Source organism: Mycena indigotica, assembly GCF_014461135.1.
Source record: "Mycena indigotica strain 171206Taipei chromosome Unknown Mind.scaff0011, whole genome shotgun sequence".
NCBI classification, from domain to species: Eukaryota; Fungi; Basidiomycota; class Agaricomycetes; order Agaricales; family Mycenaceae; genus Mycena; species Mycena indigotica.
This window is the reverse complement of record NW_023503010.1, coordinates 1,244,779-1,269,791: the sequence shown is the minus strand read 5'-3', so window position 1 is coordinate 1,269,791 and position 25,013 is coordinate 1,244,779. Positions and strand designations below refer to the sequence as shown.

The 25,013-nt window shown below is 56.6% G+C and overlaps 1 protein-coding gene across 1 annotated transcript; it reads right to left on the bottom strand.

The window, feature by feature from the left end:
- Positions 1-13,044: 13,044 nt before the first annotated feature.
- Positions 13,045-14,826, bottom strand: MIND_01165500 (CxC2 domain-containing protein; the record flags this gene model as incomplete). Its single annotated transcript, XM_037368175.1, has 4 exons — positions 13,045-13,197; positions 13,253-13,491; positions 13,546-14,227; positions 14,533-14,826. The coding sequence occupies 4 exons, from the start codon at positions 14,824-14,826 to the stop codon at positions 13,045-13,047; spliced, it is 1,368 nt and encodes a 455-aa protein (XP_037215101.1).
- Between the last annotated feature and the right edge of the window lie 10,187 nt (positions 14,827-25,013).

The following is a 25,013-nucleotide window of genomic DNA, read 5'->3' as shown; positions in this document are numbered from 1 at the left end:
GAGAAGAAACTCTAAGAGTCTGCCTGCTAGGGAGCTGACTATATACTGCTTGTCCGTAGCTGCTGCTGTCGGGCAAAGAAGGCTTGGACGGTGTTGCAGGCCAGGTCCCAGGACAACCATTGGGAGGTGTTGACAGATCGGCGATTATGCAGGTGAGATGGAGGGCCGGATCGGAATCAAGACTGGAGTTGGACCGGAATTGGAGTTGTCTTGAAGGGGCCAAAAGGGAGGTTCCCCTGACAGCTTCCCACCTCAATTAACCTGATAGCACTTACCATGCATACACAACGTGAGGATGAGTGGGGGACCTCTGTGTGTCCTTACCCCACCTCCACACTCTCAAGCTCCACTATAACTTTGCCAATGGGGGAACCTTTGGCAGCTGGACGGAAGGGCTGACGTTCCCGGCCCTTGCACATCTCCGTGTGTATGGCCTCAACAATGATGTTGACGACGCCCTCTCCAGGCTTCTCTGCCTGTCAGGGGATGAGGGTCCAGGTGCCTAGTTGATACCAAAGCTGGGGGAAAAGCCCCATGGCCAACTACTTAAGTACAGGGCTATCTGTGCTGTCAAGTGGAAAAATTGTTTTCCTACGTAGATATCCGGAAGCGACTTTGTTCGGGAAAATCCATGTATGTTCGTGGGATCCTGGTGACAAGGTTTCTCCTGAAAAGGAAGTAGGAAGGGGGTGTGGGGGAAGGGGGTTGAGTAACCTCACGCGCGCGGTGGCGGAGCGTAACTCGGGAATGTGTCGTGGGGGGGAGTAAGTGCTCAGGGTCTACTGTTGTTACAGTAGACAACAAACTGTAAACCTGGAGGTTTACCTTGTGACGTCACCTTTTTCTTTTCTTCTTACGCTACATCACTGTACGTGTAGACAGTCGGAATCACCACCAGACAAGGGTCTTGTTGTATCTCGGGTCCTTTCTTGAGCGTTCTAGTGTTTCTGGGCACACCGTTAATACACGTAGAAAATGAGCTGTAGAAACAGCACTCAGTCGGACACTACGGTGCAAGACTGAGGTACGATCCTGGAATACGTCGAGTATAAGTAAGTGATCGAGGGGAAAATGAAATGGATCGGTAGGTAGGTAGTGAGACGGTATCAAGGGGGAATAACAGTGTTGGTACGCGTCGTTAGACGCGCGGCTATATGGCCAGCCGTGCCACTACTCAACACTCCCCCTGGCGCGGACGGTCATAAGTAATCAGATAGAAATGAAAAGAGAAGAAGCGAAAGGGAACAGAAACTCCCCCCGCAAGTGTACGTACGGGCATCCCCGCCCCGCTCCATCCTCCTCGCCTCCGATGCCTCCACTCTCCTACTCCGTCAATCCCATCGTTCGCACATGCGCGCGGTGCAAATCTCGCGGAAGTATCTTGGTGAAGATGTCGGCTATGTTATCGCCAGATGGGACGTGTTCGATGGCGACTTCTCCCGCTTCGACTCGCTCGCGAATATAGTGTTCACGGACATCGATATGTTTGACGCGTGCATGCCCCTTTGCGTCTCTGGCCAATGCCGCTGCACCCATGTTGTCCGTCTTGACCAGCGCCGGTCTGTCCTGCGTCATCCGCAACTCGTCCAGGAAGCTATACAGCTGCTTCGCTCCACGCGAAAGCGCCACGTATTCGGCTTCTGTCGTTGAGGTAGAGACCGTCGCTTGTTTCTTCGAGGACCAAGATACAGGCCCTCCAGACATCAGAAAGACCTCTCCTGATGTCGAGCGACGCGTGTGTCGACATCTGACGCGTAATCCGCGTCTACCCAGCCAATGGGTCTGATACCCGTTGGCGTCCCGCGTCGGTATGTCAGACGGTAGTCGAGCGTCCCCTTTGAGATAAGCGAGTAGATGTTGGACAGCCTTCCAGTGTGCTGGCCCGGGGTTTTGGACGAACGCAGCCAATCGGTTAATTGCGTATGCGATGTCTGGCCGCGTGGTGTTTGCTGCGTGAAGTATCGACCCGACTGCTTCACGGTATGGTTTGTCGGCCATGAAAGCAGTCTCGGCTGGAGTCGACGCTGCCTGGGTCTTGCTGAGGACTATTCCGACAGGGAGCGGAGTTGACTTTGGGTTGCAGTCGAGCATATGATAACGCGTCAGTACCCGTTCGAGATAAGGACGAGACGACACCGTAATTATGCCTTTGGGCTCGTCATAAGAGACAGTCATTCCAAGCGAGGACGACGTTCGCGGGACCTCGGTCACCTCATACGCCGTCTTGATGCCCAATATTGCCTCCTCCGCAGCTGCGCTCGACGAGGATATGCCGTCCATGTCATCGGTATAAACTCCCATTATCGAGGTCCCGGCCTCAGTCTCTCGAATACAAACGGCTGGATCAGCGCGCGACCGAACCCATTTGAGAGCAGTCAGAGTGGTGTTAAGTTCATGAGCCCAGTTGCGACCCGACTGCATCATTCCATACAGCGAGCGCAACATGAGACAGACTTTCCCCTCTTGCCCCGGGACGATGAATCCCTCAGGTTGGCGCATATAGACGGTCTCTGTCATCTCAGCATTGAGATAGGCACTGACAACGTCCATTGCCCACATAACCCAGCCTGGTTCGTGTACACAAACCGCCCAGAGGATTCGCAGGGATTCATAGCGGACGACACCCGCATATGTCTCGAAGAAATCCACCCCAGCGATTTGTTGGAAGCCCTTGGCGACAAGCCGCGCTTTCCACTTGATAATCGCACCGTCAGCGTCGTATTTGACAGCATAGACCCATTTGCTGTCAATTACATTCGCTCCGGCGGGTAGATCCACAAGGACCCACACCTCGCGACCGACGAGGGACGCGTACTCCTTCTCCATTGGCGCCAACCAAACCTCAGGATGCAGCATAGCATCCTTGTAGTTCGTTGGGACCGCGAGAGTCGAAATATTGAGGGCAGCAGCAGCCCGCCGTCCTCCTTGGTCGCTTGCGATTGTTCGTCCAGTCCTCGCCCGCAGCTCTCGCCGCTGCTTCATGGGACTGGTATTCGAGCGACTGGTTTATGGCCTGTGTAGGCCTCTGGGTGCGACCGGAACGACGTACCCCTGTCGCGTCTGAAGCGAGAGGCAATTCGGGATCGTCAGGCGTCTTCGGTTTCACGAGATCTGCGTCCGCGGGACCAGGCTTGTCAGTAACGTCCAAATCAGAGCCAAGCAAAACGTGCGGTGTAATCTCCTCCTCGTCATCTCCCGTGTCTCCAGCGCTGTCACCATCTCCCCCCGCTGGAGCGCGGGACCAGTGACCTGGGCCCTCGTCGAATACCACGTCGCGTGCGGAGAAGAGTCGGCGCCTCGTGGCGTCCCAAAGTTGGTAGCCAGCCGTCCCGTTATACCCGATCATCACTGACTTGACAGATCGGGAATTTAGCTTGCCGCCGGCGTCGGAGATTGGCACTATCTTGGCATAGGCTGTCGAGCCGAAAACACGGAGGTGAGCAATGTCCGGTTTGCTTCCGTGATAGACTTCCCACGGGGTCTTGCCTCCAGCGCGACGCTTGGGATGGAACCATTGGAGGTAGGCAGTAGCTTCCACAGCTTTCGGCCACATAGACTTGGGTAGTCCCGAGTCTGCGAGTAAGGCTCGTGCGAACGAGATCGTGGTGCGTATGCCACGTTCAGCAACTCCGTTCTGGGCTGACGAATGGGGGGTAGTCACCTCCAATATGATTCCCTCCTCGCCCAAGAACGAATCCCATGCCTCGTTGATCCATTCTCGCCCGCCGTCAACCCGCACCTTCTTCACTTTGGCCCCAGTCTGGGTCTCTATCTCCGACTTTACCCGCTTGAACGCGTCAAGAGAGCTCGAGGAAGTCTTGTCTTTCAAAAAGAATGCCCACGGCCCGCCGCAGAAGCCGTCGACTGCGTGAAAGACCCATCGAGCTCCCCCTATGCCCACTAGTTGCGCTGGCCCCCACAAGTCGATATACACCCTCTCCCCAATCGCCTTTTCGGGCTCGTGGACCCCATCGAAGGGCCTGCGAGCGTGTTTCCCCGCGAGGCAGTCTTCACATAAGCCGTGAGTGGCGCCAACCCGCACACCCAGGCCGTTAACATGCCCGCCCTTTAGCAACGCATCCATCCCGCTTTCGCCGATGTGTCCGAGACGTCGGTGCCACGTCTCTCTGTCGGTCGGTGCCTCTCTCGAGCTAGCAGCCGCGGCAGTCACATCGGCATCGTCAAAATCCAGACGATACATTCCCCCTTCGAGCTTTCCCTCCATAAATGGCTCCCCCTCTGGTGTCTTGAACGTCGCTCGGCCCTTGCGGAATTCAACCCCAAAATCCTTCTCGTCGAGGCGTGACACGGAGATGAGGTTGTAGACTATATCGGGGGTATGCAACGCTTGGAGAAGAATCTCCTTACGTCGACCGTTGAACGTGTATGTCTTCTTGACAACCCCGCGCCCAAGGATCCTGAACTTCGATCCCTCAGCAGCGCTGCCCTCGCTTTCCGCCTCCACATACTCGGAGAAGTCTTCACGACGCCAGAAACAGTGATCCGTTGCAGCCGAATCAGCGACAACCGTGTACGGGCGAGAAGTCGCGACTGCCATCACGTTCACGTTCGGAGCAGAATCGCTCAGGTGGTTCGCATACCACTTGGCAATGTCGAAATCGGGTGCGGGATTGTCGATCAGTGCAGAGGGGAAACAGACATCTTTGTCGAGCATGTTATCGAGGAGAACGTGCTCAGATTCGGGAAGTTCGATAGACGACAAATCGGTCTTCCTGTGCGACGGTAGGGTCTCCTGGGTATGGCTGACCACGTTGTAGGGCTTGGACGGCAGCCTCCTCCGGCGCATTCAATGCCTGGTAGCTTTCTGGGTCAAAGACAGATTCCTCGTCATCGGAATCATGGTCGGGACACTGACAGCTAAGTGACTCTGTCTCGCTGCCGATAATCGAGTAGGATTCATCCGACTCGAGGTATTCGATAGACGAGCTTGGCTTGGATGTTCGGGGAACGGTCACGTGAGTCGTCGCGTCGGAGGCTTCACGCCAGTTCATGACAGTCTCAGGTGACGCCAGCACCTCCTCGCCTTGGAATTCGACTACTTGAGTTCCATCTGGGTCGTAGGCATTGATGGTTGCTGCAGGGACTGTCCACGCAGTAGTGTTTGCGTCAAGGGTGTAGGCCACGAATGCGTATGTGTCGACTGCGTTTGCGGCTGGCGTCGTGGCTGACCTTTTCCCCTTCCACCAGGACGGCCATTGCCCCTCCTTTCCTCCACCGGGCCAGAAGCAATCTCCGATCAAATGGCCTCTCTTTCCTTCTACTCCGCATCGCGGGTTGACGCACAGGAGATTTCGGCGAGCGGCGCGACGGGCCGGCTGCTGGGTTCGCGTCAGTGGCCAGGACTTGTGCGGTCGCTTGGGAGGTCGAGGTTGCTATAACTCGATTGTTAATTCGCTCGGAGTGTCACGGATAAGACCCGGCCCGTCCGCTCCGGCGCTGGTGTCGGGCCATTGCGGGCCCGCAACACGCAGCACGTGACGACGGGGAACATGCGCCCCAGTGGGAGGAACGCACACGTGGGAAGCACGTGACCGAGAACGACGCGTCGAGCCGTCGCCGAGCCCAACTCGACACCAGGGGAATGGGGAGGAGTGCTAGGAGGTCAGGAGTAGCGCCTGGCCCGCAAGGGATGTGCGATCGTCCCCTCTGCGGCCAGGAACGGGAGCGAGGAGGAGGAGGAGAGGCCAGGGTGTCCGATCACCCCCTTTGCGGGCCCGCGTATATAATGCGCGATAGTGTACCCTGTACTCTATCGCTTAGATCGTCTGAAGAACTACCTTACTCCGTGCGAGGAGACGCTATCGACTCATCGGGCCCGACACGACCCGATTCGAACCTTCGACCACCGACTACGGCAAGGGACCGAGTTCACGGGCCCTTTCGGTTTCGATCTACCCCGCCCGCCATACTTGCGGGCCCGACTATTCGTCTGTTCTGTTCCGGGCGCGCGTTCTTAGGAGAAGTCCTTGCACGGCCCGACCCGCAGTCTGACAGAATCTAAGCGATCCCCCTACACCCGCAACAGAATGGACGCTACCACCGTTATCGCACTCCCGGCGTGGGCTACGATCGTGGCTATCGTCATCGCCTCCCTTGCCTACCTATACGGGCGCACTCTCGAAGCCCAACCCGTGGTCTTTAACCGCGTCCTCTACGGGAGAAAGGAGCCCGCCCTGAAGTGGGGTACCCCTAGGCGGGTCTCCCTGGACGAGCACCATCGGCACATGGAACACGCTTGCCCGGCCCATGGCGCCGGGCCCGCCGCAAAGCGCCGACGCCTCAACAACTCACCGCCCCTCCCCGCGTACGGCCGAACCCCGGTCCGAATCGTCTCGGACCGCCCCGCGCCACCGGCACACTCTGCCTGATGAAATGGGGCACACCTCCCTCCGCACGAGAGCCCTGGGGGCCGCTCTTATCTCTTTCGTAATCTGCTCTACTTAATCTGTGGCGGGGCCTCTGTCCCCAGTAATAAATCTCTTTCTTCCTCCATCACAACAACGAACGAGCGCAAGATGAATCGATCGATTGCAAGACAGCGAAAAGGAATACAAAAAAGTCAAATACATAGACAAAAAAAACACGATACGGTCCGAACCACCACGGGGGCGCCCTACGAGAGAAGGCCGATTTGACAGGGCGCGCGAACGACGACAGCAGACGAGAGGATGAGGATACCCGAACGCCGAGACCCGAGTAGACGGGGAACTCCGGCCGAGGTCGCCGAAAGACGACCAACGACCCACCGAAGCCTAATCCAGATCCATCATGTCGAAGCTCAGGCCGTCCTGACGGCACACATTCGCATATACCTCTCGTTCAGCGGCCCGACGCTCTAAACCCTCCGGCGTTTCCCAGAATCCCGACCTCTCTCCTTCGGACCGGTGGATAGCCAGAAGAATGGCGCCCAGATAGCGGCACACGTCGGCGACGTCCCGCGAGGCGGTCAGGGACTCCAGCGAGTTTACCAACCGGAGGTCTGTCCCAGGGAACGCATCGACGACAACTCCGCGAGTGCGCGGGTCCGAGCATCCGGGAAGCCCCCGTCGGCCGAATGAACCGCCGACTGTTGCAGCAACAGCACGCCCAATGGAGACAAGCGCTGATCGGCGGGTACCGACGGGTCCCCATGCAACCGGCGAGACTCGGCAATGGCCCGATCCAAGTCCCATCCCCTCCCGAACCACAGGGAGACTCGAGGGAACGAAGGCACCTGGAAACCCATGGTGGGATAAGAAAGAGGGTGGGTCTCACCGGCAGGAACGGATGACCGGGACGATGCCTCTCCTAATGAGCGATCCGCGACAGGGGAGGCCGGCCGGCGGAAAGTGGGGCGGGGCCTCGGCGGGGGCCGACTTGACGATGGTGGGGGAGACGGCGGCGGGTGCGAACTCGTTTCGCACGGGGACGGGGAGGAGTCCCGAGAAGACGCTGACGAAAGGACGACCGGGCGGCGACGACGGCCCGAAGAAGGCCCGACCGTCGGGGTCGGGCTCCGCCCGAACCGATCCTCGTTTGATCGGGGCAAATAGGAGAACAAGAAGGACCGGTGCGGGACCAAGCGGACAGCCCGACTAGATCAGCGAGCGGGGATCGGGACGTAGCAGCGCAAACTCGCCATCCTCGACCTGACGCTCCCAAAACTCGAAGGAAAAATCGTGCAGAGCCGCGGAGCGAGCCTTGTACGCATCTGCAAAAGACCGCCAACGCAGACAAGCACGATGGAGCGGGCTGCACGCGTCACAAGCCCGACGCACGGGACCAGGGAGTTTCTGGGGAGAACTATCTGGGACGCCCCACACGGTGCACAAACGATCGTGGGCGATGCAATACTCACAGCGAGGGGAAAGGGATCGGATCACTGTTCCCGGTTGACGAGGGGGCTCCCCTCGAAAAAGCGCCAGCTGTCCAGTGGATTCAAGACGAGGGGCCAAGGGGGTGCCGAAATCCCGTTGCAACGGGGCAGGCGACACGGCCGGGGAGAAGGAAGGGTCGAGGGCATCCGTAGCCGACTCGTGTTCAGAGGCGTCGATCCCCACCGAAGACAAACGACGAGGGCCGGCGATCACCTCCACATCCGAATCCGAACCCGAGTCGGAAGGTAGGAAAAGTAGGGTCGAAACCGGCGGGGCACCATCCCGTTCCACGTCGACCTCCATCGAAGACGAAGACCGCGCCCGAACCACCGGAGTAGGGGAAACGCGTTTCATAACCGGGGCCGTCGACTCGGAATCCTCCGGATCACTCTCGGTGCTCGGGAATTGATCATCCAACCAGGCCGCCAACGGGAGAAAGCTGAACGAAACACCCGCTTCCGCCTCATCCAACGAGGGGCCGCCCGAGAAGGCAAACTCCTCCCGAGGATCGGGCAAAGAAACCACCCGGATGAAGGACGACCACCGGTCGGCATGAAGGAACGGCGGCACGAGAGATGGAGGGAGAGGACCCAGTAGTCGGGCCAGCGTATCGGGCCGAGCTACGTTCTCTTCGGGAAACACGCGAAAAGCGGCCACGTGGGCTAGGACGAGGAATCGATCTGAGACGAAGGAAGGGAGACCGACAGAAGCAGCGCAAGACAAGGCGTGAAGGATGAGGCGCTGAACGGAGCCAGTCAGCACGCGGCCGAAAGCGCACAGAGAGGGAGACATACCACCCAACGCCACAGACGGGGAAAAAACGAATCACTGGGCGAAGCAGCGTCGGCAGCGAGGAGGTGCGCAAGGAGGCCACGGCCCAGCTGTCCAAACAAAGGGCGAACATCCTGAAGAGAGCCGTCCTCGCGACGCCAGACGAAGGAGGAGGGGAACGCATCGAACAGAACACCGAAATAGAGGTGATGGGGCCCGAAGACCAGCGGCTGCCACAAACCGGCCTTCATTAGGCGGTCGAATTCGCACTGCCACAGGATTCGGCGGGAAGACGACGGCCGCGGGGGCGCTGCGGGGGGAACTGGGAGAGCGGGAGCTCGATGTGAACGGACTACGGGGGCCAGCAGAGGGAGTAGCTTGGAGGAATAGTCGACGGCTTGAGACGGGGGCAAGTCCTCCAACAGGCGCAGGGGCTCGAACGACTCCCGGTACGACGGGTCTCGCCCTTGCGCGATGGGCCAGGAAGCAGGAAACTCGACGAGGGACATAGAGGCGAAACGGACGAACAGACGACCCGGCTCTGAGGATGGGGGAACCATCTGAGAACTGAGAGGGGGCAATAACCCGGAGCGGTACAAGTTGGGGGACGACATAAAGAGGATTAGAAGGGGAAGCTCCGGCTTATATGGGGGAACGAACGCGTTCTATATCGAACTCGACCGAGGCGCGCAGCACAGCCTACTCGCAAGCACTACGAACAAAGGACGCGCAACTGAATTGAAAAGGACCTACGCTATACCGCACGTGACCGCGATGAAACACTTGATGGACAGGAAGAATCGATCTGCGAACGCCACGAGGCGTCAGAAGCCGCGGGAGATTAAAATGCGCAGCCGAAGCTTAGCTTAAGCTTATGGGCTGGATGGAATTTGCGATTGGAAGGACGAGCTAGAGTCAAAATTAAACCCAAGAAACCGGGGCGACCGAGCCACGCCGACTCGAGACGAGTCGTTCCTAGGGAGGGGGTGATGTCACGGATAAGACCCGGCCCGTCCGCTCCGGCGCTGGTGTCGGGCCATTGCGGCCCGCAACACGCAGCACGTGACGACGGGGAACATGCGCCCCAGTAGGAGGAACGCACACGTGGGAAGCACGTGACCGAGAACGACAGCGTCGAGCCGTCGCCGAGCCCAACTCGACACCAGGGGAATGGGGAGGAGTGCTAGGAGGTCAGGAGTAGCGCCTGGCCCGCAAGGGATGTGCGATCGTCCCCTCTGCGGCCAGGAACGGGAGCGAGGAGGAGGAGGAGAGGCCAGGGTGTCCGATCACCCCCTTTGCGGGCCCAGCGTATATAATGCGCGATAGTGTACCCTGTACTCTATCGCTTAGATCGTCTGAAGAACTACCTTACTCCGTGCGAGGAGACGCTATCGACTCATCGGGCCCGACACGACCCGATTCGAACCTTCGACCACCGACTACGGCAAGGGACCGAGTTCACGGGCCCTTTCGGTTTCGATCTACCCCGCCCGCCATACTTGCGGGCCCGACTATTCGTCTGTTCTGTTCCGGGCGCGCGTTCTTAGGAGAAGTCCTTGCACGGCCCGACCCGCAGTCTGACACGGAGTGCATTACAATCAAGCTGATAACCTCTGCAGATGATTGCAATGGGTATAGCTGGGGAACGATGCTGTCCCATTCTTCGCCTAGTGAGCCGATGAAGATGATACGGAAAGCGTCGTCGGTGACGTTCGCCCCTTGGTCATTTGCGTTCCTCCAGAGGATCCGCATACGCGCGATATGCTCTTGCATCGGGGTACCCGGTTGGAGGAAGTTCGAGACCAACTCACGATTCGCTTGGATTAGCGCCATCGCGTTGACGCGTTTATGGTTATCAGTGAGTGACTTCCAAGCTTCTGCGGCTGTACCATCCGTCTTGACCCCTAGGCCAATCGGATCCTTGACGTTTAGGATGAGCAAGGCTTTGGCCATTGCATCTCGATGGACCCACTCGTCGTGGCTCGGGGTGGTGGAGTAGATGGATGTGGGGTCTGGGGGAAGTGGTACGGCTGCCGGAGAAATAGTGGTGGACGACGATGTCGTTGTCGTTTGGGTAATAGGGGCAGAGGGAATTGGAGATGGTTTGGCGATGAGCCCTAGGATGTATCCGCGCAGTCCGCGCGCGTCCGCAATAGCAAGAAACTTTGTTTCGAACCCTACAAAGCCATTGCCGTCAAATTTCTCCCCGTCTGGGAGAATAGTCAGGGAGTTCGAGTTCGAGCTCATCTTGAGCCTAGTCAGGGGTTGCGACTACAACGAGTAAGTCGATGCTGGTCTTCGCAAGTCAGTTCGTGAGTCGTACTGCGTCAAAAGGTGTGTCTTGAGTGATTCAGAGTCTAATGGTTACGCGCGGGGCCCATAACCTGTAGAAACAGCACTCAGTCGGACACTACGGTGCAAGACTGAGGTACGATCCTGGAATACGTCGAGTATAAGTAAGTGATCGAGGGGAAAATGAAATGGATCGGTAGGTAGGTAGTGAGACGGTATCAAGGGGGAATAACGGTGTTGGTACGCGTCGTTAGACGCGCGGCTATATGGCCAGCCGTGCCACTACTCAACATGAGCAATCAAGGAGATCACCAGGACCTTCAACTCAACTAATCAAATCCTAATTTTGTGCGGTTTTGTGTTGGGGGTTCGAGCCGCAGGAAACGGCTAACGGATTCAGACGTTCTTGTTGATATCAGTTATAATTGGGATGTTGTTTAAATTATGTTTGACTGTTTTCACTTGAGATGAACAATAGAGCAGATGGTTGAGATGATATGTGATTTGTTGAGAGGAGCAATATGGCTCAACTCTCCCTAACTTGACTTAACCTGACTTGACTTAACTTGACTTGACCTGACTTGACTTGACTTGACTTGACTTAACCTAACTTGACTTAACCTAACCTGACGTTTATCTTAACCTGACGATATGTGAAGTGTGACAAAACCCGACTGATGTGACGATGGTAGTAGTCACACCCAGGGGGGCTAATCTATTAATCTAGGGTTTTACAGGCCTCCTTATATACTACTCTCAAATTAATTACATAATCCGTGACGGTGTGACTTGATCCACTGATCCGGTTCTAGAATGTTCTAGTTCAGGCTTCTGGAAGGTTCTAATATAGGTCCTGGGTCAGACTTGCCAAATATGGACATGTTACCCTTGGTTCGGTTCAGAGTCTAGACCGGTCCCTGGCCTAGAGCAGGCGTAGACCTTGTGGCCGGGTGCATATAGATTTGATTCAAAGGTTTGCAACATTTATTCTGAGATTCTTCATATATTCCATAGCTATTGTGCATAAAAATGAATTTATGGGGTCCATATGTTATCATTCATATGGTGGTCATATTGACCGCTCATTATCTCCCCTTTTCATAAATCTTGACCGTCCTCGGTCAGTTCAAGCAACAATACATTTTTCATCACTTCCAGCTACATTTTTCACTGGGTTTTGTTTTTATGCTATGCAAAATATGAAGATCAAGTCCCAGTTTCAACTAGGTGGAGTTTCACCATTAATGTCCTTGTTTCCTGTTTGAATCTATCATTATCACTGCACTATAGTACCTCTGTTGTGCCCTATATATATTATTATTTCCTAATTTTTCCAGCTGTTTCCATGATTTTCTGGCAATTTTCTGTCAATTTCTCTGTTATTTAACCAATTCTTAATGGTTTCCCAGTCATCTTGTTGATATCTGGTAATCATAAAATGTTTTGTTAACGTTTGATGTCCTCTTGTATTTCAAACCTTCCAATGACTATGACTTTCTCATTTTAATGTTTTTATTATGGCTGAGATAGCGTCTCTGCAAGCATCGTAGTGCTATCTAATCTCGCTCGGCGATCTCGGCGATCGAATCTAGTTATCTTGGTTAGATCTCTGAACGGCTCGTCGGTCGTCGGTCCGATCCGGCTTCGGTCTCGCGTTCGGCGCCGTTCTCGGCGTCTCATCTCTGTGTTCTGGCGAAATACGACCTATCTGGAGTGTCAGGTGGCTGGCCGTGGTGGATTTTGGGGCGCAAACGGCGGGGATGAGGGCGGGATGCCCATTCGACCTCTCCTGTCGATTGAGCCCAGCTCCCATCTTCCACCGTGTGAGCACCCCATATGCCCAGTCCTTTGCAAAAGATGTGGACAGTTATCCACCGGTCCAATGCAAAAGATGTCGAGTACCCAAACGGGTGGTCACACCAGCCGAAATACCCACCAAATCAATGGTTTTCATTGATGGCATCATCACACCTTGCATACCTAATGATTACATCAACGCAATCAGCGGCCGCTCCACAAATAATCGAAATAATCTATTCAAACGATACATCCGCAATGCCCGACATGTCCGATATGCCCGATACGCCCGATATGTCCGCCATCTTCACCAATCGTCCACCTCCCCTGTCAACAACAGGTCCTCGTCGGTGACGTTGCCGTCCTCCAAATCGTCTTCATCCTTTTCGATGTCCCCATCAGTGTTAATGCTGGCCTCTTCGGTCTCCTCGGTGATGCTGCCCCAGCTCATCATAACCTCCTGGTATTGTTCCCGTCGCTGGCCTTTTCTCAGCTTCGGTTGGGTTCGAATCGACTCTGCCCTCCTCGCTAGGCTTCGGTATAAAGCAACATGCTTGACCGGTGTACGCCACCATTCCCTCAGCGTCTGCAGAAGGGATCTGTCCGACAGGCACCGATATCGCTCTTTGAGCCCACAGGTTCTCTTCGTGAGCAAAGGATTCCGGGAGGCGCCGCCATTCCTCCTGCAAAAGGTTGACCTCTTCGTCCCATCTCCGAACTCGAGCGTAGGCTTTGGCCCACTCTATCCGAAGGGCTAATAAACCGCTTTAGAAAGCAGTGCCGCATTCGAAAGAAACAAAAAACGTACCCTCCTCCATTTCAGCATCAGAGCCCGTGGTTCCCGCCAACGTTCGATGGCGAGAAAGAAAACATAGAGGCCACTGAAAACGACCATGAGCAAGGAAATGCGGCATAAAAGACGCATACGCTTGGGCAGGAGATGCCTTCGCCCAATCGGTGGGCAAATTGACCCCAGGTCGAGGACATGCTGGGCATATAACAGCTAGCTCGCCGGGCGTCGTCCCCAAAACTCCGCGTTGGTCGTATCCACGCCCGCCTCTTTTGACCAACAATAAATGCCGATATTGTCGTGCCATTCGGAGAAAGACCTGGTATCGGTCTGGGGGTTTGAGGCCAGTCGCATCGGTCAATGCTTCCAACGACTTATAGTAGTCGTACCCAGTGATCTTTCCTTGAAGGGTGAGGGAGTGGTAACGATCCAGGCAGGAAAAGGTTGCGCAAGTTCTCGGGACATCGGTGCTAGCGGGGAACATACCGGCCCGCAAGAGTTGGATGTAGCAGGGGTCGCCCGAGAGGTGGCATCCACAGAAATCCACCGAGACGTTTAGAACGCCCCCATGGTGAAGGAGCACGAAGTCGTCCCGGCCTGCAATAGGTCTGTCGCATGATTGAAGCGGAGGGTGACCAAGTTGAATCCGAAGGCCAAGCGCCTTCAAAGAATGCCGCACAAAACAACTGCCGTTCCAAGCCTAACCTGTTATTAGACCAAGAAGTTAAGGCTGGAGGAAAAACGCGCCTCGATCGTATGGAAGGGATTTTCTTGATGGGCCCGAACGCAGCAGGAGCCGCATTTCATGGCCCCGCCAAAACAATCTCAACACCGATAGATAGGCTCGCCTGTTTGGCAGCTTGGGCAAGACGGTCCAAAATCTCCCCTCCCTTCACGCCAGAGCAACACCCTTAAGTACTCATCGCGGTGCTGAAGCATCCATGAGCGCATAGTATAGTCCTGGGATGATCAGCTGCATACTCAAAGACAGATCTTATCCCTCACCGCTGGTCGAAGAACCCGAGGAGTTTGGTCAGCGCCAAAAGCAGCCTGACCCTCCTCCCAATCATCGTCTCCAACACCCATCTGGTAAGCGTCGCAGTCTATATCAATGGTAGAAGGGGCTACGGGGGCCAGCGCAGCCATTCGCAGACGCTTGAGGGGAGAAGGGGGCAAGACAGGCATCGCCTGCGCAACCGTCCCGCCTATTGTCAGCCGACACCCTCTGAATACGCGCATCGACAGGAGCATTGACAACCGATGCGCCAGTTTGAAGCCGTACGGTGTGTGCGTGCGCATCAGGCGAAGGGGACCGCAGTCGCTTGTTTCGAGAATGGCGCCATGACATGGCATCAACAAGGAAAGCCGGCACGTGCCTCGGCTCGGCCTTCAGGCCAGGCTCGTTCCAAAAGAAATTGAAAAATGGCGCCATATTACATGGCATCACCGAGGGAAGCCAGCACGTGCCTCGGCCTCAGCCCGAGTTGAGACTTCGTGAGGCCCTACGTTCGACTCCCGCTCGAAATGCCTCGAAAAAATTGGTATTACAAATATATTACTCATATCGATTGTACATAAGGAGGCCTTGGAGAAAGCGATCTAACAGTTCTGCCTTCAGAATAACCCGCTCGCCTTCCGACATTTGTGCGGCCTTTTGTTGGATGGGCTGGCCCAGCTTGAAGCCGTTCTCCACGTATCGAAAGATTGCACCAGGGGCAAACTGAGCGAAAGAATACCGTATCTCCCCGCTTTGAACAACGGTGTTCGAATGCCGCAATAGAGCAGAAGGGATGGCGATGGTCGAACCGGGGGGGAAACATATCACCCGCTTAAGGTCCCAGAGGACCAAATGCCCTCCTTTGCTAGGATCAAACCAGCCAAGTGCCGTGATGAAGCACCAGCCCCAGGCAAGGTTAGCGATGTCGAGGGTGCGGCCTGGTGACAGTCTGAGGCCCAAAATTGAAGGTGAAGGTTGGGAAAACAGAGGTTTTCGCAGGAAAGAGACGAGGCAGCTGAGGCATCCCCTCGTACAGTTGCTCCATGGTCTGAAGATAGTACGAATGGAGGCCGGTGGCCAATTGCCGAAACATGCCTGCAAAGGGCCATGAAAAGAGGAAAGGATAAAGAAAACTAGAGAAACCTACAGTTCGCGAACCCTGCGATATGTTGAAAAGGAAGAGACGAAATAAGACACGCAAGTATTGCGGCATCAATGGAGTCTTTGGCGGTAAAAGCTGTGGGCTCAGTTCGGCCGCCTCCCATTCCAATCCCTACCGAAGCCGCCCAGTGCTTTCCACGCCGCGCATCGACTGGCTCTGCTTGGGCCTTCCAACGGTCAGAGCGACGGCCATAAAACACACCGTTGAAGACAGGCTCTTGCTGCTGGCAAAGCGCTGAGGCCGCTTCGCACATAAGTCTTGAGGCAGCTTCGGTGACATCTTTTGTCCAAGACGACCCGGGAGCTTCACGAGGTCGACCGCACAGGGCAACAAAACAATAGCCTTCCTCCGAGCAATAGGTAGCTGGTGTTTCGCTACAAATAATTGTTAACCGGTAGCTTGGGACCAAGGCAAGGCCTCACTCACCCGTCCCAATCGTCGAGCACAAAACCTTCTGCAAGCAAGCTCTCCAGTGTCCGGTCTTCGCCTGTCGGCAAAAGAGCAACAGGCTGCTTAGCCTCTTTCGCAGCTTTGACGCGCCGTCCATTGAGCAGGGCGTCGTTCAGAGAAACATAGCCCGACCGAGCGACCAGCTCTGTGGCGGCAGGCGAAGCCAAGTGGAAGGGAAGCTGTGGCTTGGAAGCCATGCTGGTTCGGAGAGCGGCGACCTCTTTAACTCCGTAAGGTTTAGCAGAGCGGGCTTGGTTTCGACGCTCCCGACGTCCGAAGTCGCTGCCTATCGACACCACTCTTGCTGGGCTTGTCATTCTCCGCAACGGCCTTGCCCTGGAACTCGCTATCTTCGTTGCTTAGCTGCTCTTCCTCCCTCTCTTCGTCGCTCTCCTCATCCAAGCTTTTGGCAGCACGTTGTGCCAGCTGGTGGGCGGAGAAGTCCAAGGAATAAGCGCCATATTCCCGACCAGAACGGGTGGCGCGGGCTAAGGAGAACGATTAGAACGATTGAGTAAGCAAGATGGGAATAAGAAGGGCCGAGGCTTGGAGCTTCATGCAGCAGATACCCAGGGACGGGAGCCGTGCTGCAATCGGCGAAAGGGCGGCGGCAGAAGGGAAAGAAGCATGGGTCACTTACCTGAGACGGACAGCATCAGGGAGGAGGGGAGCGTCGTTGGCTAACGGCGCTCGGAAAAAGAGGTACAGGAATGAGGAGGAGGGAAAGAATAAACGTGGCATTAAATTTTTGTCACTAACGTCACCAAGTATACGACTGGGGACAAAATTTTGCCGTGTCTACGTCATTGCTTCTTGCAGGTGGCGCCATTCGCAACGATATCTCCGAACAGCCCGTCGGGCGTGCCAGCGCCAATTAAGCATGAAGATGGCGTGCTCGCGCGGCAATGTCGCAGGGTCGTACGCGTCCACCCAGCGAAGACAACGGTTGAAATGAGAAATAGCCCATCGACACTGAAGCTCTGAACGCCTGTGCGCTTCATCAGCGTCGCCCTCCTCCTCAAGATCGGCCATTTCTTGGGCGAACTCTAGCTCGTTTGTTTGCTCCAGGCGTAGGTAGATAGCATGCAGGGCAACCTCGATTTCCTGAGTGGCCGCTTCATACTCGGGGGTAAATCTATCCAGCGTCCCGTCTGTCGTCTCTTCCACTGGGGTCACAGGAAACATCATCCAAGATGAGATCGGGTCCCCGCGAGGGCTAAATTTGGGGTCGAAGTAGAATTGAAAGCGAGGCTGGTCAAAAGGGATAGCGAAACCGGCGTATTCGAAGGCCAACGCTGGCATACGCGGGGTTTTCAGTGGTCGAGCAACTTTGCGTTTGTGCTTATATCGATCGTATGCGCCAGAAACCAGCTGCCCACTTAAGCCACGTTAGCCGGCAAGCGACTTTCCGACAAATAAGTTAACGCACCGTGTGCTTTGACGGTACTTCTGCTGCTGGAGACGACGAGCTTCATCACGTTCAGCTTTAGTGGCATATTTGGTCGGTGGGCTCATGAGGGCTAAGAGCAAGTGTTTTTAACGAGTGACAGGGAGCGGTAGATAAGCGGTTTGAGGGCCAGCAGTGCCTGCTTCAACATCGACCCGACTGTCAGGGGAACCTCCCTTTCGGCCCCTCGGAGACGATTCCGATTCCGGTCCAACTCCGGCTCCGACTCCGGTGATCGCATCACCGCCTCCGTCAGGCGCATCGCCGCCCCCGCCTGGCGATCCCCCTGGGACCTGGCCTGCGACATGGCGCAGGCATACTGCACGGAGCAACGATCAACCTTGGCGCGTCAAAAGCGCAGTATATAGTTCCGCTACCTAGCAGGCGGACCCTTAGAGTTTCTTCTCTTTGGATCCTCCCCTGCTAGGTCAGCCTCACTTGTATTTGCTTACTTCTATTCACTCTTTGGATCCTCCCCTGCTAGGACCTTGATCTCAGGCCTCCGGGGTTGCCCTTACAGCAGAAGAAACTCTCTACGGGATCAACCGGACAAGATTGCTAGGTTCGGGCGCTGACTCAGGCTCGGAATACGAGTCCGTTCCGCCCTCGTCACCCCCCCTACCACTTGTCCCCTCCTCCTCTGTCACTCCTGTCATCCCCGCACCTGTCATGCCTTCCGGAGCTACTCCTGACGCTGACACTCGGCTGGATGCACTCGAGGCGAAAAATCGACCGCCTAACTGAGGCCCTTACTCTTCTCACCACCCAGGCTTCCGCTGCCGCTGCCGCCGCTAATACTGCTGGCGGACCCCAAACAACACCACCCCCGGAGACGTCGATTCCGACTCCGACTCCAGTTCAGGGCGATTCCGAGGCCCTCTTTGGCGACATCAACCTCGCCTCAAAATTGGTCTTGCGACCAAACCCTCCGTTCACCTTCAACGGCGATCGGAAACGCGGCCGCGTTTCTCTATGCGGTCCGCACCTACGCCCGCCTTGCCCCTGAGGCCTTCGTGGTCAACGGAGAGGCGAGCGAGGAAAAGGCCGTCCGCTATGCCATGTCGTTTATGGCAGAAGGACCCGCTCAGCAATGGGCGGAGCGCCACGGAAGCAAAGCCCCGTTTCCGTTTCCGTCCTGGGGCTCGTTCGTTTCCGAGTTCCGACTCCGGTTCGTCGAGGAGAATGAGCAAGATCATGCTCTCTCCAAACTGGAGACTTCCGCCTATCACATGGGCACAAAGGATGTCTACCAGTACACCGACGACTTCGAGGACCTGATGGACTTCGAGGACCTGATGGACCTCGCCGGATTCGAAGACGCGTTGGTCAAGGTGACCAAGTTCCGCCACGGACTTGACCCCCTGATCAACAACGGAATCACGTCCTCGAACGACCCCCCGGACCTCCGGGACTACCTTAGCTGGCGCACCCGGGCCTTCCGTCAATACGAGGCCCTGGTCCGGGCCAAGCTGATCAAGTCAGCCGCCCCCCAGACGCCTGGCGGTTTGATTCGGACTCCGTTTCCGGTCAACCGCATCCCGGCTCCGGCCCCTTTCCGCCCGGTGGCTCCAGTCGTGCCACCCGTGGCCCGCGCCCCCGCTCCGGCGCCTCCAGCTCCCGTCCCCATGGAGTTGGATCGCACTAGGGCTCGGGGTGCCCCTCGTCGCGCCTGCTTCAGGTGCGGCGACCCAAACCATCTCGCCCGGGATTGCCCCTCCCCCTGGGACGTCCGCTCAATGGACATCCTCGACGAGGTGATCCAACAACTCGGTGACGAGATGTTAGCGGAGTTGATCGCCCGCTACTCGGACACAGCTGCGCTGCCGGAAACAGTCGCGGAGTCGATGGCCAGAGAGGATTTTGTCCCCCGCGACGAGTGACTGGTGTGCCCTCGTTCGCGTCCGTAAATCGTTTCGCTTGTTTGTATGACGAATCAATTCCTTTGCCCTACAACGAGCCTGAAACGAAAGACATACCCTCCCCCCCCCGTTTCGACTCCGTCTCCGACTTCGCCCGCGACTCCGGTCATCGTCCTTCGCCGCCTCACTGCCTGGGAAAAGAAACTGCCCAAGCAGTACACTGTCGCTGCTTCCCTGGAGTGAACTCCCTCCACCTCCCGTTGGAGCTAGAGTCCACTACCAGCGCTTAAAGCTCTCGCTCTCTGGCCTGGTTGACTGTGGTGCCACCTCCGACTTTATCGACACGAACTATGTCGCTCGGAATGGCATTCCGGTCCGCACCCTGGCGCAACCGATTCCGGTCTTTAACGTTGATGGCACTCCGAACGGCGCCGGCTCCATCAACCAGATCGCGGACTTGGTCTTACGCTACAAAGGCCATTCCGAGCGTGTTCAACTCGCCGTCACTCATCTTGGTAAACAAGACCTTATTCTGGGGTACTCCTGGCTGCGGAAGCATAACCCGGAAATCAATTGGGAAACCAAGGAGGTCAAGATGACACGGTGCCCCGCGGTTGCTCCACTTGCCGCGAGGAAGAACGCGTTGAACGGACTGAGCTACGGCGACTCCGGCTGCTCCAGAAGCGACTCCGCTCCGGCCCGTTCCCCTCGGTCTGCGCCATGGACCTTTCTGGGTCTGATGACGGAGACGATTCCGTCTCCGCTGACGACTCCGGCCTGCCTGATCTGACGCCGGACTCCGATGATGACGATGACGATGGTCAGCTTGAAGATGGTGACCGCATCTTCTACACCTCGTTCCGCCCCTCGGAGGAGATACGCGCTGGAAGTACTGTCTCGCAACGCCTGGCCGAAGCCTTCGCCAGGAACTCCGCCCCTCCGCCCTCCGAGATCCCGGACTGGGCTAAGGAGTTCCAGGACGTCTTCAACAAGGAGTCCTTCGACACGCTACCGGAGCGGAGAGCCTGGGACCACGCCATTGAACTCGTCCCCGACGCTAAGCCGACCAACTGCAAGGTGTACCCCATCTCGCCCCTTGAGCAATGCGAGCTCGACGCGTTCATCGAGGAAGGGCTGTCGACGGGCCGGATTCGCCCTCCAAGTCTCCGATGGCGTCTCCGGTCTTCTTTGTCAAAAAGAAGGATGGCGGACTCCGTTTTGTCCAGGACTATCGGGCCCTCAACGCGATGACCGTCAAAAACCGGTACCCCCTTCCGCTGATCAACGACCTCATCAACCGGCTCAAAGGCGCTCGCTACTTCACCAAACTCGATGTTCGTTGGGGCTTCAACAACGTCCGGATCAAAGAAGGTGACGAGTGGAAGGCAGCTTTCCGGACTAACCGAGGCCTGTTTGAGCCCTTGGTGATGTATTTCGGCCTGACAAACTCTCCCGCGACGTTCCAAACGATGATGAATGACATTTTCCAGGACCTCATCCTTTCCGGAGACGTCATGATCTACCTGGACGACATCCTGATCGCCCATTCCGACCTCCGGAAACACCGACAGATCGTCCAGGAGGTCTTACGCCGACTCCGGGAGCATAAGTTGTACCTCCGAGCGGAGAAGTGCGACTTGAAAAATCGTCAATCGAATACCTCGGAGTCATCATCTCCCACAACCACGTCGAAATGGACCCCGTCAAGGTCGCAGGCGTCTCCGCTTGGCCGACTCCGGACAACAAGAAGGATGTTCAACAGTTCCTTGGGTTCGCTAATTTCTACCGCAGGTTCATTCGGGACTTCTCGGCCCTCGCGGCCCCTCTCTTTGCGCTCACCAAGAAGGACCAGCAATGGACTTGGGGCGACGGGAGGCCTCCGCGTTCCAAGCAATCAAGGACGCGGTCACCTCGGAACCGGTCCTGGCGATTCCGGACGACGCCACGGCCTTTCCGACTCGAGGCGGACAGCTCTGATTATGCGACGGGGGCGGTTCTTTCACAATCCGCCCCGGACGGGAAGTGGCACCCTGTAGCATTCTATTCCAAAAGCTTAAATGATGTCCAGCGCAACTACGAAATCCACGACAAGGAGATGCTCGCGATCATCCGCGCACTCGAGGAGTATAGACACTTCCTCGAGGGCGCTGCGCACCCTGTCGAGATTTGGACTGACTATAAGAATTTGGAGTACTTCAGGAAGACGCAGCACCTCAACCGGAGACAGGCCCGCTGGTCCCTCTACCTCTCCCGGTTCGACTTCACGCTGCACCACAAGCCCGGCCGCGACATGGGCCGACCTGACGCCCTCTCTCGGAGACCCGACCACGGAGTCGATTCCGACAACTCCGATGTCGTCCTTCTGCGGCCCGAACTCTTCCATGTCCGCGCTCTCGAAGGGGTTTCCGTTTCCGGCCCTGGTTCTGAACTCCTTCGCGACATCCGCGATGCCCTCTCCGGTGAGCCTGACCTGGAGGAGCCCGTCGCACTAGCGGCCCGGCAACTCCTAAAGGTCCAAGGTCAAGCTCGAGGCCCCCGCTCCTCGCGCTCCGGCGAGTGGGCTGTCTCCGGTGGTCTTCTTCACTTTCGTGGGAAGATTGTCGTACCTAAGGATAAGGACCTCCGGAGACGCATCATCGAGCTCTGCCACGACACTCCAGTTGCCGGACACGCGGGTCGCTTCAAGACCTTGGAGTTGGTCTCCCGGAACTACTGGTGGCCTCAGATATCTCGCCATATTGGCCGGTACGTCGCGACCTGTGACTTGTGCTGTCGCACCAAAGCACTCCGGAGACTGCCCCACGGAGAGCTGCACCCGACGGAAACGCCCCCAGAGCGTTGGCATACCGTCTCCGTCGACTTCATCGTCGAGCTTCCGGAGGCCCATGGGTACGACGATCATGGTTGTCGTCGACACCCTTGGGAAGCGTGCCCACTTCTCGGAGTGTCACACCACGGTCGACGCAGTAGGGGCGGCTCGCCTCTACTACCGGAATGTCTGGCGCCATCACGGGACTCCGGAGAAGTACGTCTCCGACCGCGGCTCGCAGTTCATCGCGGACTTCACCCGAGAACTCTGGCGTCTAATCGGCATCAAGCCTGCCACGTCCACCGCGTACCACCCGCAGACAGACGGTCAAACAGAGCGCGTCAACCAGGAGCTGGAGCAGTACCTGCGGATCTTTACCAACTATCAGCAGGACGACTGGGATGAGCTGATTCCGGCCAGGGAGTTCGCCTACAACAACCACGTTCACTCCTCCACGCAACAAGTCCCCTTCATGACGGACACGGGACGACTCCCGCGCATGGGCTTCGAACCCGGAGTCCGTTCCGCTATGGAGTCCGTGAACGAGTTCCGCGACCGGATTGCCACTGGTGTTGCCAGGCCAAGGCCGCGCACACTAAGGCCAAAGAGGAGTACAAGCGCTACTACGACCGGAGACGCACTCCGTCTCCGGAGTTTAAGGTTGGCGACCGTGTTTGGCTGGATGCCTCTGACATCAGGACGACTCGCCCCTCGGAGAAGTTCTCCCACCGCCGCCTCGGACCATTCAAGATAGTCGCGGAGATCAGCAAAGGTGCCTACAAGCTCGACCTCCCTCCGCGCTACTCGAAGCTCCACCCGGTCTTCCCCGTCGTCAAGCTCGAGCTCGCCCAAGACGACCCCTTCGACGGACGCCCCGGCTACGACCAGCCCCCTCCGGACCTCGAGGACGGAGTCCCGGAGTGGGAAGTAGAGGAAATCCTGGACGCAAGGGTGAGGTATAAACGGCTGAATTACTTCGTCAGATGGAAAGGCTACGACGCGTCGCATGACCAGTGGGTCCGCTTCGACCGCGTCTTCGCCCCGGAGAAAATCGCGGAGTTCTATCGTAAGTACCCTGGCAAACCACGGCACATCGCCTCTGCAACCTTCGACTCGATTCCATTCCGGTCTATGCGTCGGGACGCCGCATTCAAAGGGGGGGGTGATGTCAGGGGAACCTCCCTTTCGGCCCCTCGGAGACGATTCCGATTCCGGTCCGACTCCGGCTCCGACTCCGGTGATCGCATCACCGCCTCCGTCAGGCGCATCGCCGCCCCCGCCTGGCGATCCCCCTGGGACCTGGCCTGCGACATGGCGCAGGCATACTGCACGGAGCAACGATCAACCTTGGCGCGTCAAGAGCGCAGTATATAGTTCCGCTACCTAGCAGGCGGACCCTTAGAGTTTCTTCTCTTTGGATCCTCCCCTGCTAGGTCAGCCTCACTTGTATTTGCTTACTTCTATTCACTCTTTGGATCCTCCCCTGCTAGGACCTTGATCTCAGGCCTCCGGGGTTGCCCTTACACCGACCTTGAGATACATAGTCAGATATCAGACGAGAACGAAATTGAGACTAACTTGGATTCGAGTTGGAGCTTGAGAATGGCGCCGTTGGCGGATATATAGCGAGAAACTGCCCAGACCTAGGAATTATCTGGAGGTCGCAACAGACAGCCACCCAGGTGGAAATGGTGTGCAGGTCCGCATTGTGGAAACGCTCGCCGAGCTGAAGAGAGCTGAGGGCCAACGATGAGAGCCATCCGAGACAGTTGTGCGGGACACTCACCTAGGAACTGCGACGGGATGCCCCTGCTCGGCTTGGTATGCTCCATTAGCATTGTTGATGGGCGGCCTTTGGGTCATGAAATAGTGCTGAAGACGATGAGGGCGTAGGTCAAGAGAGGAGTATGAGTGACCGTGTCCGTAACACAAAGTAGCTCTGGATATACCATTCGTTCACTTTGCAACATTAACGATGGAAAGAAAGAAAGAAGTTATATATTCAGAATGGGGCGCTCAAGCTGATTGTCCCCATGTATATATCATAATTTTTCTTGAGGTAAGCGGCCTAATTTTCGCTGTTTTGTTCTCCGTGACTTTATTGCCGTTTTCCTCCGACATGAGTTCCGAAGCTTCCGAGGTCGGTGCGAATGGGCGCTAACGCCAAGCGCCGGCCTGGGTTGGCGTTTGAAAGCAACCCAGAGAGTGTACCAACTTCACAGATAACCAGACCGGAGTTCCAAGACAACAAACAAGATAATTGTGTTCGTATAACAAGATAATTTCTTTCTACGCCTTCTTTTTGTACCACACAAGGGGCGGATCGTCCGTGTTTCTCAGGAGCCAATCCTCTTCCTGCGCCGCCGCATCATGAAGCTCTCGCAAGGAGTCCCGCACTCGATCTACTACATCCATGCACCGAAGAAGGGTGTTCTCGTTGGCCTCATTATCTTCTTCGACCCACATCTGTCCCAGTATTCGTCGAGGGTCTAGCAAGTCGAGGCGGTGGTGGAAGCAGAGGTTCTGAATTTTTCGAAGGTTGATATAGAGATGTCGTTTGTCTGTTCGATGCCTTAACACAACGCGACTGTTGGGCAGAAAAAAAAGAAAAAAACGAACGCTCATATTCTAGACCTTGGACATAGAGGCGGTAGCGCTGTCGTTCAATCGTGTGCACTTTGATGGTCGCTTGAAAGCGTTGACGCGCTCGTTTGCGAGGCCGTGCTTGGGACGAAGGCTTCTTCACGCTGTTGCGCCGTCCT